This window comes from Antechinus flavipes, chromosome X, assembly GCF_016432865.1.
Source record: "Antechinus flavipes isolate AdamAnt ecotype Samford, QLD, Australia chromosome X, AdamAnt_v2, whole genome shotgun sequence".
In the NCBI taxonomy this organism is placed as follows: Eukaryota; Metazoa; Chordata; class Mammalia; order Dasyuromorphia; family Dasyuridae; genus Antechinus; species Antechinus flavipes.
In genome coordinates this window covers 77,641,984-77,655,465 of record NC_067404.1, presented here as the reverse complement: position 1 = coordinate 77,655,465, position 13,482 = coordinate 77,641,984, and the positions used below count along the sequence as shown (strand labels likewise).

At 45.5% G+C, this 13,482-nt stretch overlaps 1 protein-coding gene across 2 annotated transcripts in view; it reads left to right on the top strand.

Moving 5' to 3' along the window:
- Positions 1 to 13,482, top strand: part of PLS3 (plastin 3) — a 111,139-nt gene that overhangs the window by 81,742 nt on the left and 15,915 nt on the right. The window contains exons 6-15 of one of the 2 annotated variants that reach the window (XM_051969262.1): positions 201 to 333; positions 2,299 to 2,380; positions 3,513 to 3,678; positions 4,802 to 4,944; positions 6,675 to 6,701; positions 7,064 to 7,159; positions 10,254 to 10,449; positions 12,338 to 12,416; positions 12,989 to 13,103; positions 13,216 to 13,349. In XM_051969262.1, coding sequence (XP_051825222.1) covers positions 201 to 333; positions 2,299 to 2,380; positions 3,513 to 3,678; positions 4,802 to 4,944; positions 6,675 to 6,701; positions 7,064 to 7,159; positions 10,254 to 10,449; positions 12,338 to 12,416; positions 12,989 to 13,103; positions 13,216 to 13,349 — 1,171 coding nt within the window. The remainder of the gene's footprint in view (positions 1 to 200; positions 334 to 2,298; positions 2,381 to 3,512; positions 3,679 to 4,801; positions 4,945 to 6,674; positions 6,702 to 7,063; positions 7,160 to 10,253; positions 10,450 to 12,337; positions 12,417 to 12,988; positions 13,104 to 13,215; positions 13,350 to 13,482) is intronic. The other variant, XM_051969263.1, reaches the window with a different exon arrangement.

Here is a 13,482-nt window from a genome sequence, read left to right as displayed (position 1 = left end):
CTCATAAGCCCCATCCCAGAATCCTCTTGGTGAGATTTGTGTGGTTCCTGGGAGGAGTAAGTCTCAGTCAGCCAAGTATAGTCCTGAGCTTTGGGGGGGGTACAAAAGAGGAAACCACATGATGGCACGAGGCAGAGGGAGAATCTCTGCCTGCGCTGATTCACAAGTCAACTAACTTCTATCCATCTCACTTATTTTAGAGGAAGAAAAATACGCTTTTGTGAACTGGATAAACAAGGCCTTGGAAAACGATCCTGACTGCAGACATGTCATCCCGATGAACCCAAACACGGATGACCTTTTCAAAGCTGTTGGAGATGGAATTGTGCTTTGGTAAGATGGCAATTTAATTGAGTTTTTATCCAATTTCCATAAATAGATTTCCCTGATTGTTTCATGGAAATGGCTTCTGTAGTGCATATTGTAATAGGACAGTGTGTAAATAAGTGTATGATACAGGAGTCATGTGACGGGCAAGATGGCAGACTAGTTGTTATTGGAAATTTCTTAAGCCTCCTGAAAGGAATTCCATGGCAGATTGCTCAACCAATAAACATTTATTTATTTGGAATAGCTTTTTATTTTTCAAAATACATGTAAAAAGTTTTCAACATTCACCCTTATGAAACCTTGTGTTTCATATTTCGCCCCCTCCCCTAGACAGTGAGTAATCAATCCACCGTAAGTTAAACATGTGCAGTTCTTGCAATGGAAATCCATATTTCCACATTTATCACTCTGCACAAGAAAAATCAGATCAGAAAGGAAAAAAAGAGGAAAAAACCAAGCAAACAAATAACGGCAACAACAAAAAAGGTGAAACTAGTATGTTTCACATTCAATCTCATAGTTCTCTCTGGATGTAGAAGGCTCTCTCCATCATAAGTCTATTGGAATTGGTCTGAAAAGACCTCACAATAAACATTTATTAATCCCCTGCTGCATTCCAGGCACTGTGCTAAGTGCTAGGGATACAAAAAGAGGTAAAAGATAGTTGATTCCATGAAGGAGCTCACAATCTAAGCAGGAGAAAATAAATACGTTCAAACAAGGGACACACGATGCATAGGAAATGATTACAAGAGAGGAAAGTCTGCCTAGAGAAGATGGGATTTTATCTGGGTTTGGAAGGGAACCAGGAGGTGGAGATGAGGAGGGTGGAGAGCATTACAGGCGTGGAGGACACTGACAGAAAATGTCCAATCTAGAGGTGAAGGATCTTGTTCACAGACTGGCAAGGATGCCACCGTTAACTGTATCAAAGAGTGTGTATTGGTGAGAAAAGTACAAGAAAGGGTAGGAGGGGGCTAGGTTAGGAAGGGCTTTGAGAGTTGAAGATGTCACCTATCTTGTGAGGTCAGATGACTGGAAAAATAGAGTTGCCCTTGACAGTGATAGGGAAATCAGGAGGGCAGAGAGTGCTTGGGAGAAAAGAGAAGGAATTCAGGGTGTTTGAAAAAATCTATTTAGCTAAAGATCCAGTGTGAGGTGTGGGAAATGGGAAACTGAAGGTCAATAGAGAGTTCGAGGAAGCAAACATCAATTTGGGAATCGTCGACATAGAGATGGTCATAAATCCATGAGAGTTGAGATCACCAAGTAAAACAGTATAGTGGGAGAAGAGAAAAGGGCCCAGGACAGAGTCCCAAGGGACCCCTGTGCTTAGAGGAGGAGTCGGCAAAGGAGACTGAGAGAGCAGTCAGACGGGTAAGATGAAAACCAGGATGGAAAGGGCTGAGGTGTGCATTTCTCTTGGGAACAGAAAGAAAAATGGAGTGTGACAGGACAAAGGAGAACTTTCAGCAAGGTGCTCTGGGAAAATCTGAGGAAGCTGAAAACATTTTCCCTTAGGAACAAGGCCAGTTAGAGAACGATTCATATAGTTGTCTAATGACTTGTGCAGAGTAACACAAGGCTGGGAATCCTTGCCTAATGTGTCTTTTGATGAGCTTATTTGATTGTGGACAGTCAGTTCTTGGCTGGCCTCAGGCATATGATCTACAAGAGCCCCAATGCACTGCCAGGACTAGTAGGGATATCCGTTCCAACCTATGTGGTTAGAGTCATCGATCCCAGTAGACTGTTAGCGCCTTGAAAACAGGAATGGATTTTGGGGTTTGCGTTGGCATTTTCTGGTGCCTGGTATCCCTCGTACATCATAGGTTTTGAAGAACTGTTGGTTTGAACCAAATAAGTGACATTTTGTTTTTCAGGCTATGTAAATGACAACTAATATCATTTGAGAATACCTGCCAACTGGTAATGTAATGTGATCCCACTTTTCATTTTTTTTTCCAGTAAAATGATCAACCTTTCAGTTCCTGACACAATTGATGAAAGGGCAATTAACAAGAAGAAACTGACACCATTTATCATTCAGGTAAACACACCGTTTGTTCCTCAGGTAAATGATTTCGTCGTCTGGGCCAGGCAGCAGGAGGTTAAATTTATCCTTGAAACGTCAAGTCCTGCTTCGGACATAAAATCTTTGAATCATTAATGTCAAACTTCTAGAGTTTTAGGCTTCTAGGCCCATGTGGGCACAGCTCACTGAGGGCTGGGACACCGGGCACATCCCCACTGAATGCTGTAGACAGTAACAAGAAGCAGCTCTGGGATTGGAGCTCAGATACTTTGATTGCAAATCCACTACAATCCCCTGTAACCTTGCTCCTCTCCGGCCCAGGCTTCCAGTGAACCTACCTGACTGGAAAAGGGGGTCGTTCAACTCGAAGTTAGAGATCGACCTCAGTGTCTGGAATACCTGAGTTGCGGTCTCACCTCAGGTGAATAGCAGCCAGGAGCAAGGTATTGGAAATGCCGGTGTCCCTTGGCATCTCCCTAAGACCACAAGTTTCTAGTTAATTAACTTATAAATCTATATTGGTGGTTGGAGTCTCCATACTGGAAGAATCAAATCTCATTTCTGTGTTCAAACATAAAGGAAATTATGTAGGCCATATGTACGATGCCAGTTAGCGTGGCAGAGCACCGTTTGGCACGAAAGCCTTTGATTTTATGAAAAATCAAAAAGGCCACAGGAGGAAGGAGCACCAGCGGTCCTAGCATTAGGGACTGGAGAGACGATCTGGTCCGATAGAGTCCCGAGGGAGTGAGACGCTTGCCGCAGAGGACGTAGGACATTCGAGAAGGGACTGGGACAAGATAGGAACATTTTTTTCAAAGTCACATTTCTCTGTGAGGATTTTCTCCTTGGACTTGTAAATATAGTCACGTCATTACCAGAGCAGGGGCTGGTTTTTAATAACCTTCTTGATTCTGGAATAGCAGCTGTAACAATAAGGTAGAGATGATTTTATTCTCGAGTAGTTTCCTCCCTTCGTTTTCCACCCCCAGTTGGTATGTTGCTGATCCCAGTTGTGGTGTCTGGGGGTGTTGGGAAGTGAACCAGGGCCATGATCGAGCTCGGTGGATGCTGTTTGCAGGGCCTGGACAAGTAGCAGCTGCTCAGAAAGAAATTCCAAAGTGTGCTTTGGCTGTTTGTTTTACAGGAGAACTTAAACTTGGCATTGAATTCGGCCTCTGCCATCGGGTGCCACGTAGTCAACATTGGAGCTGAGGACTTACGGGCTGGAAAGCCTCACCTGGTTCTGGGGCTGCTTTGGCAGATCATTAAGATTGGGTTGTTTGCTGATATCGAACTTAGCCGAAATGAAGGTAACGATCCCTGGCTCGGGCCGTTTATAGGCGTGTTGATTTAGTGGTAGATGTCATTTGGAGTGCTCCAGAGTCTAGCTGGGCTTGACTGGCCAATGGACCTCAAACAAGCTTTCTACATCTCCCTAATGACCTCCATTGCTCTAGATGTCAGGCTCTCTGAGCGTCGGATTATCATTTGTAACAAGAGAGACTGGGTTTAGATGATATCTCTGTAGCCTCCTTCCTGTGTGACCTCCAACAAAGCACTATTTCACCTCTCTGGGCCTAGGTTACCCACCCCTTGCACAAACAGAGGAGGTTGGATCAGATGACCTCTAAGGTCCCTTGGAGCTTGATTGGGTAGCATGGTGAGGCAGAGCACCCCACCTGTAACCTTCCTTAGCAGGTTATTCTGGGCTTGCTCTCTTGCCGCCTACCTAGGCTAAGAAGGGGGGCCATTTTTTCCCTCCAGAAACTGCCTCCTGGCAGCATTAACTTAGACTGAGTGAGATTTGAATCTGTCTTTTTCTTTTTTTTTTTTAATGTATTTATTTATTTAAAACTTAAATGTAAAATAAAAAAGAAAGACAGAACAAGAAAAAAAAATTAAAAACCATTGTCGTATGGCAGATCAGGGAGGATTCAAAATATGTAACAATAGATTTCCATCTCAAGAAAGTATGTATCATAGTCATAAAGATCCATTTTTTATTTTGCTTCCTTATAGGCTTTTTTTTGTTGTTGTTCTCTGCAGTGCTGGGCCTGGGTTCAAATGTCAGCCTGGCTGCTTGTGAATAGTGTGACTTTGAATGAGGCTTTTCGTTGGCTCCTCTGTAAATCAGAGGGATTGGACTTGGTGGCTTCTAGTTGAAAAGCATTGTGGGTGTTTTCTGAGGTTATGGCTCCTAAGTTATCTTGGTTCTTTGGGTGAAGATGCCACATGGAGCTCTTTTGCAGTCTACTTCGTCTTGCTTGAAAAGTGCCAGGGGATTTGGGCCAACCCATAAGGACTCAGAGATAGGAAGCCAGCTGCTGGGGAAACTGAACACTCGTCAAAGGGCTGCAGTGACGTCCCATTCCTAGGGCTGCTTTGAGGCCCACCGTAAGATTCTGACAGTTGTGCTGATGCTCTGTCTTGTAGCCTTAGCGGCCTTGCTCCGAGATGGTGAGACCTTGGAGGACCTCATGAAGTTATCTCCCGAAGAACTGCTGCTTCGATGGGCCAACTTCCATTTGGAAAACTCAGGCTGGCACAAAATCAACAACCTGAGCTCTGACATCAAGGTATTTCACGGGGAAAGCCAAGAAAGCCATCTGGCCTACCTCGGCCAACCAAGAAAAGGGTGGCCGCCTTGAGCCGAGACTGCCGGGCAACCAGAAAACTGCTACCACTAGGCCTTTATGTTTTATGAGGGGAGCAGATCAACATGATGGTTAACACTGGTGTCTTTTCTACCTCCCCAGAGCTGAGTCGGTGGCATTGTAGCCAGGTTCTGGGTGATTAGGGTCCCGTTTTAGCTGTTAAACTCAGCCAAGTGAATTTCTAACCATCATCCTGTAAGCCACTGGCCACTTGCAGCCTCTGTGGAGGATGCAATAGCAGCGTGGCAGGTTAACCTGGGGATGGGGAGAAAGGGCCAAGCCATCCCCTCTCCCATCAGCTAGAGTGTCTCTTGACTCATTTATGCTATTGAGCCTCCTCTCCCCCTCCAAGAGTTTAAAGTACTTGACCAGGGTCACATTGCCCAAGGGGCTGGGATTTTTATTCTAGTTCTTAGACTTTTCTCCCACCGACTTTTGTTCCTAGGCTTTAGGGGAGCTCCTGGGCCTGTGGCCTTAAGTCAGTGGTCCCCTGACCCTCCCCTGGCTCAGCTCCTTTGTTTTCATGTTGGGCTCAGCATTCACCGCTCTACTATCTGAGCTGAGTTTAGAAGCAGCAGCAGAGTAGAGACATTAATCCCATTCTCTAGCCACCTGCTTCCTTTGACCCCTCTGGGAGAGAGGAGATAATCCCTGTGGCAAATGCCTGGGGCCTTCCAGCAGCTGCCCTCTTGCACTGACTCCAACCCTCAGCTGCTAGGGCCGATCCCACTGCCACCTGTCCTGAGGACCTGACATGAAAGCAATCCAATCCTGGCTGGGACAGCCTGGGGCTGGGTGTGGGCTTTGAGCCACCCCTGGGGCTCCCACTGGCTGCCTCGGAGAATGTCCCTGCCTCCCAGCTCCCGAAAAACTGTGGCTCCAGCTGGGAAGCTGAAAGCTAGGTCCACCTTCCTCAGTGTTCCCTCAGAAAATCCCTGGGTAAAGCAGAAGGTCCTTTACCTTGTGAGGTCCTTTACTCAAGTGAGCTCTTCTAGTTCAGCTGCTTCCCAAGTTCATTTTTTCTCAAGTCAGGCTTCCTTCAAGCCTACAAGCTCCCTCCAGGTTGAAAAGATCGGGGGTCTTCCCTTCTGCTGCCCTTTCCCCAGTGTGTTGACAGCTGGAGCCAATGACTGTGTTCTTTGTTATCTGGAAATGCCTCAGGAGATGGGAGTCCTGAGGATGGATCAGGCGGGGTGGGGATGGTCATTCCTCTGTGGCTTTGTGCCTTTGCCGTGTTCCTGCAGGGGCCCCGGTTTTGCAGCTCCCGAGCATATCATTTTGGTCAGTGTCTCAGTTTACGTGACTTGTGATGTCACATGGGGTCTTCTGCCCAAATGAGAGGGTCACAAAATTATGATTTACTATGAGTCAGTGTTTGGTTTGTATACCTATTTTCTATACTTATGTACCCTGGGTCACGTACAGATTTCTTGGGTAGAAAGGGGTAGTGAATAAAAGCAATGTTAGAAGACCTGGCCTGTGTCAGGGATGACGGTTTGGTTGGCTTTTCCAATTAAGACAGTCTAAAAGTCTAACTTGGATGTTTTACGAGTGACATTTTGTGATAATGTGACTTTTTTTCCCTCCTTTTCTGATGCTTCCTGGATTTCTGTCCTCCTGCTTTTGTTCCCTTGCTTGGTTTCTCTGCCAAGCTAATTGACTTCAGTAATTCAGTAAAGGTACAGAATTGGCCACGTGTTCACTTACAGAATGCAGTGGGAAACCCCTTTTGTCGATTAATCACAAGCTTTAAAGGCGTTTGTTGGTTGGGGAGGAGGAGAGATGGTCTCTGGGAATGCACGTCCACCTGGGATGTTGGGATTTGACCCACAGTCTCACAAACAGCAACTTAAATGCTTTTCAAAATAGGGACAAATGCTGGGCCTTGGTAGGGTGAGAGCACCTCGAGGCAAGCCACATTTCTCGGCCTATTGTTTTGTTTTTCCTTTGTGTCCTCGGTGCTTGCCACACAGTAGGCACCTAATGAATGCTTGTTGATTTCAGAGTTGTATTCTTCTTCACTTTCTTGATTCCTTTTCAGGATTCTAGAGCCTACTTCCATCTTCTAAATCAGATCGCTCCAAAAGGCCAGAAGGAAGGGGAACCCCAGATTGACATCAGCATGGCCGGCTTCAACGTAAGAATCTGAGGGGGGAATCGTCCCTGTCGTGCTAAAACGCTAGCTGGCCACAACTGTTGGCTTTGATTTTTTTTTACATGTGAAATATTCAAAGGACCATTTGCTGCCAAATTATCTATCATCAAGGAGGAGGTGGGAGTGTGCAAGGCCAGGCTATGTCAGCCACCGTCCCGGCCTGGCTGTCGATTGCCTCCGTAACTCTGAGCGAACCGTTTCTCCCAGCGGGGGCTCAGTTTCGTCACTGGGTCAGATTCCGTTTTCTCAGCAAGTACTGAATGTGACCCAGCCACCCTGCACTGATCTACAGAGACAAAGAAGAGCAGCACTTTAAATGGGGTTTGATGTAATTCTTTTAGGTCATTATCACAATTCTGAAGATGCGTATATAACCGAACTAATTGTCTGTCTTTCTTTTTAAATGATAGCTTTTTATTTTCACACGTGCAAAGTTAGTTTTCAACATTCATTCCTATAAAACCTTTACTGCAGATTTTTCTCCCTCTTTCCCCCCATCTCCTCCCCTAGATGGTAAGTAACCCAATATGTTAAAAATGTACAATTTTTCTAGACATGTTCCCAAAATTCTCACAGTGCCCAAAAAAAATCAGATGAAAAAGGAAAAAAATGAGAAAGCAAACAAAAAGCAAGCAAACAACAATTAAAAAGGTGAAAATACTCTGTTGTGAAGCACACAGTTCCCATTGTCCCCTCCCTTTCTGGATGAAGAGACTCACAGAGATACGCAGGGAGGGAGAGAAGGAGAGAGACAGAAAGAAGGGAGATAAAGAGACAGTGAGAGGGAAAAGAGATAGTGGCACACAGAAAGATGAGAGAGAGACACAGGGACAGATGAGGCTGGTAAAAGAGATGGTGGATCACAAATACCTTTCCCTTCCTCTTCTCAGTTCTCTCCCCCTCCATCCACTATCTCTGTCGGTCTCTCTCTTTCCCTTGTTCCTGACATCTCTGTATCCAACTATCTCTTAGGAGAAAGAGGGAGATAAAGAGATAGTTGGACACAAATGTGAAATGAGAGAGAGACGAAGACTGACAGATACACAGGGAGGGCTGAGGGAGGAGTGAGACAGAAAGAAGGGAGAGAAAGAGACAGAGGGAAAAGAGAGGGACACAGAAAGATGAGAGAGAGGCACAGGGAGAGATGGGTTGTTAAAGAGAGAATGGGACACAGAAACATCTCCCTTCCTCTATTCTCTCTCCCCCTCCATATCTCCATCAGTTTCTCTCTCCCTTTTTGTCACATCTCTGTCTCAGGAGAAAAAGGAAGATAAAGAGATAATGAGAGATGATGTGAAACAGAAGAGAGACAGAGATATACAGGGAGGAGAGGTGGAGAAGGAAAGAGAAAGAGAAAAAAGAGGTACACAGAAAGATGAGAGAGAGACACAAGGACAGATGGGTTGTTAGAGAGAGAGTGGGACACAGAGATATCTCCAACCTTCTATTCTTTCTTCCTCCTGTATCTCTCAGTCTCTCCCTTTTTTCTCACATTTCTGTCTGTCTCTCTCTCAGGAGAAAGAGGAAGATATAGTTGGATACAGAGAGATGTGAAATGGGAGGGAGACAGAGATATACAGGATGGATGTCTCTGTGTCACACTATCTAACAACCCATCTGTCCCTGTGTCTGTCTCTCTTCTTTCACATTATTTATCATCGAGGAGGAGGTGGGAGTGTGCAAGGCCAGGCTATATTAACCACCTCCCGGCCTGGCTGTCGATCGCCTCTGTGACTCTGAGTGAACCGTTTCCCTCAGTGGGGGCTCAGTTTCGTCATTGGGCCAGATTCTGTTTTCTCCGCAAGTACTGAATGTGGCCCAGCCACTCCACACTGATCCAAAGAGACAAAGAAGAGCAGCATTTTCAATGGGGTTCGATGTAATTTTTTTAGATCGTTATCACAGTTCTGAAGATTGTCTTTCTTTTTTTTTTTAAACAATAACTTTTTATTTTCATACATGCAAAATTAGTTTTCAACATTCATCCCTGCCAAACCTTTACTTTCAGATTTTTTTCTCCTCTTTTCCCCCAGCTCCTCCCATAGATAAGTAAGGTAAGGTAACCAACATGTTAAACATGTGTAGTTCTATACATGTTTCCACTATTCTCACGCTGCCCAAGAAAAAATCAGATCAAAAAGGGAAAACATGAGAAAGAAAACAAAAAGCAAGCAAACAATTAAAAAGGTGAAAATACTTTTTTGTTAAGCACACGGTTCCCATAATCTCCTTTCTGGATGAAGATGGCTCAAGTCTATTGGTATCGGCCCAAATCAGCTCATTGTTGAAAAGAGCCACGTCCCTCAGACTCGATCATCACGTAATCTTGTTGTTGCCATGTACGATGATCTCCTGGTCCTGCTCACTTCCCTCAGCATCAGTTCGTGTAGGTCTCTCCAGGCCTCTCTGAAATCCTCCTGCTGGTCATTTCTTACAGAACAATAATATTCCATAACATTCATATACCACAACTTATTCAGCCATTCTCCAGCTAATGGGCAGCCACTCAGTTTCCAGTTTCTGGCCACTACAAACATGGCTGCCCCAAACATTTCTGTACCTGTAGGTCCTTTCCCCTTTTTGATGATCTCTTTGGGATACAGGCCCAGTAGAGAGCCTGCTGGATCAAACAAAGTGTGTGCACAGTTTGCCAGCCCAGAAGCACTATTTTTCTTTCAATGTTTATACTTAAAGGAAAAATAAAATCCCATGGCCTGGTAAGTGGGGAAGGGGGGATCCCATTCCTTATCTTCTTTGTTGGTGTAACTTAGCACTCCAATAGTCCAGCTGTCTGCCCCCTGGGCCTTCCTGTGCCACCAGTCTCATCCATCCTACTCATGCTTACCAACCTCTTCTTTCAAGAGCATAGTTTTCTCCATCTTACTCTGAGCGACTGCACTGCTGAAAAAATTCTAGTCCCAGATCTTTGCGTCTCCGTGGCTAGCGCTCTGCCCTCATTCTGAGCCAGGGCATCGAGAGTGCTGCGCCGTGGCCAGTTTCCCTACTGCTGGCCACTGTCAGGGCCTCCCCGTGTACTCGGTTCAGTCCTGCAGGGGCCTCTGTTTGCCTTTCCCAGGAAAAGGATGACCTGAAAAGGGCCGAGTTCATGCTTCAGCAGGCCGACAGACTGGGTTGCCGCCAGTTTGTCACCCCGGCGGATGTGGTCAGTGGAAATCCCAAGCTGAACTTGGCTTTTGTGGCCAACCTTTTCAACAAGTACCCAGCACTCACCAAACCCGAGAACCAGGACATCGATTGGACACTGCTAGAAGGTTTGTGCGAGAATCCCCAAATCCTGCCTGTTGAGTATTACCATCTCTTACTGAGAAGTTGACAGCAGAGTGGAATGGTGTTTTCCAGGCCAAGTGGAATGTTAAACAGTGCAAGGCCTGAAGCCGGGAAGACTTAATCCAGGTGACCCTGGGCAAATCCCTTAACCCCTTTCTGCCTCAGTTTCCCCGACTGTAAAATGGGAGCGACAAGAGCACCTGTTTCCTAGGGTTGTTATGAGGATCAGATCATACTGTAAAGCACTTAGGCAGTACCTAGTGTATAGTGTCCTAGCAATATTTATTCTCTTCCCTTCCCTTTTAGTGATCTACAAGGAATTGAATTACTGAATAGGAGGCTAAGAGCCTGAGGAGAAATCAGAGGGACTTTTAGGCCACAGATTTTCATCAGCTTGCTTCCCTCTCGTTCCTCCCTCAGCTGTGCCAGTCTGTCATATTGAAGTAAAGTCTGCTTTTCTGGTGGTCAGAGTTGTAGTATGTACAACTGCTCAGTGAATGGCTAACGTGGAGGAGAGGGAGGGAGAGAGCCTTCCAAATGTTGGGCTCCTTCTGTTCTTCCTCATTGAAGTAATGGATTAGCTGATTAGATTCCCAATGTTAAGTTGATTATCCTACCGAAGAGCAGTTGTTAGGAGCAGTTAACAGATTTATGGAGTTGGAGGATTGACTGGGTTCCATAATCTGCAACATAGACCTTGCTGTCATGTGCCCTTTGGTGTGGTGCAAAGGGACCCCTTTCAGAAGGCATCAAAGAGATCCAGTTCTAGCGTGTGCTCTTCTGAGAGTTTGCCGCATCACTGTGTGACTTGCATCACTTGCCTCCTGTATGTATTCTGTATGTATTCTGAGTGGTTTGATTTGGATGATCGCTTGAGGTTGTGCTCTTCTGTCTACTCAGGGACTGATCTCTGGTCTGCTTTGGAGCTTAAAATCATACAATTCAGAACCAAAAGACACCATAAAGAATATCTAGTTTAACCTAATAATTGTTTTATCTTTAAATAGATTTCTTTGCTATCTTGTTTTTATGTCACTCAGACCCTCCCGTTCTCTCTTCCTCACTCCCACTTAGCCCTTTATTAACGATTAAATCTACTAATTTTTAGAGGAAGAAACCAACCCAGACCCAGAGACATTAATTAACTTGATGAAAGTCACACAGCTGAGATTGCAACTAATGTACTCATACTCTAGGGCCATTTATTTCCCTATTCTCAGAACTTCTGCTCAGAGTTTCCCTTTGGAATGAGCAAAAGACCTCTTTTCCATTTCATTCCCCTTGGAGTCAAAGGGAAAACTATCTTAGGAATCCTGCCCGGCCCTCTCTCAGATGTCATCCTTTCTTAACACATCTGGTCAGAAGGCCCGGGTAACTTCCACAACTGTTCGCGCTCCCCAGTGGCCGCTTAAGAGTCCGAGCGGAGTTGAGAATTTCGGGTTTGTTTGTTTCTCCCGCTTAACTGGTTTTGTCACATGGAGGCAGCTCATATAGATAATGGGGCAGAGATTAGTAGAAGGGGGAGCCGGGGCTCCCTTCTGAGGAACAAAGGCCAGAGAGTAAAGTCTGCTGGGGGATGATTTGTGGAAAGACTGTCTTCCTGAATGTCTCCAGATCCCCACCCGGTTAAGGACGATCTGTTTCGGCTTAGGTACTGCCCTTACAGAGCTCTTAGTTCTTAGGTTTCCCACATTCACTTCATTTGTCGCATGAACAGATGTAATTTTGGATGTGCTCTTGAATCACGGAGGACAATTGGAGGGCCTCCCTTACTCTCCCCAGGTGTCAGTATTGCGTGAGTCTCAGATTCTGCCTGTGCAGACGTGCATTTGCATACTCTTGAGAAATATTTATAAAGTCAATTTTCAACAGGAGAAACCCGAGAAGAAAGAACTTTTCGTAATTGGATGAATTCACTTGGTGTTAACCCTCACGTAAACCATCTGTATGGGTAAGTCTGTCTGGCAAAGCAAAGGGAACTTGGTTTTTGGTAGTTTGGGGATTTCCTTTTCTTTATTCCTTCTACTCAGTTTATTTTTAATACACATTGCTTTGTGAATCATGTTGGGCGAGAAAAAGCAGTAAACGTAGCGTGTGCTGATTTACATTCATCCTCGATATTTTTTTTTCCTGGATGCAGATGGCATTTTCTGTCCAAGGTCTGTTGGGGTGGCCTTGGAGGGCTGACCTGCTGAGAAGAACCGAGTCTTTCATATTTGATCACCCCTATTCTTGCTGTTATTGTGTATAATGTTTTCCTAGTTCTGCTTGTTTTACTCAGCATTGGTTCCCATAAACCTTTCCAGATCTTTCTCAAATCAGCCTGTTCATCATCTTGTTGGTTTCCTTTTTAAAATGAGAATTGTTTCTAGTAAGCAGGACCAGAGTGAGTTCTGGGACTTCCCTTTTGGGCTATAGCGCAGCTCAAATGGCAGTGCCATGTTCTGCCTACCACTGGCTCTTATAGCTAGGGGCCAAGACTCTGTGAAGGCACTGACTCCTTTCTCTTCCCCTTCTCTTTAGAGACCTGCAGGATGCCCTGGTCATCTTACAGCTGTACGAAAGGATCAAAGTCCCCGTTGACTGGAATAAGGTCAACAAGCCTCCATATCCCAAGCTGGGCGCCAACATGAAAAAGGTAGCGGGCCGGGCCAGGGATCCCCTGGAAACTGCTGTCTCCCAGCCTGTGTCTGTTGTGGTTCCTGTTCCTTCTGGAATTGCTCACAAAGTATATATGTGTCTGTACACAGCTGGAAAACTGCAACTATGCTGTGGATTTGGGGAAGCACCCTGCCAAATTCTCCCTGGTTGGCATCGGTGGGCAGGATCTCAATGATGGCAACCCAACCCTTACCTTAGCTCTGGTCTGGCAGCTGATGAGAAGGTGAGTAGCACTCCGGTGGGCTGTCTGCTGCTCTGTCTCTTACCCTTCCTGTCTGTCTCTGAGGCTGTTCTTCACACCCCATTTCTAAATCTGTATAAGTATCTCTCTGTATTCTCTCCTCTATCTTACCCTC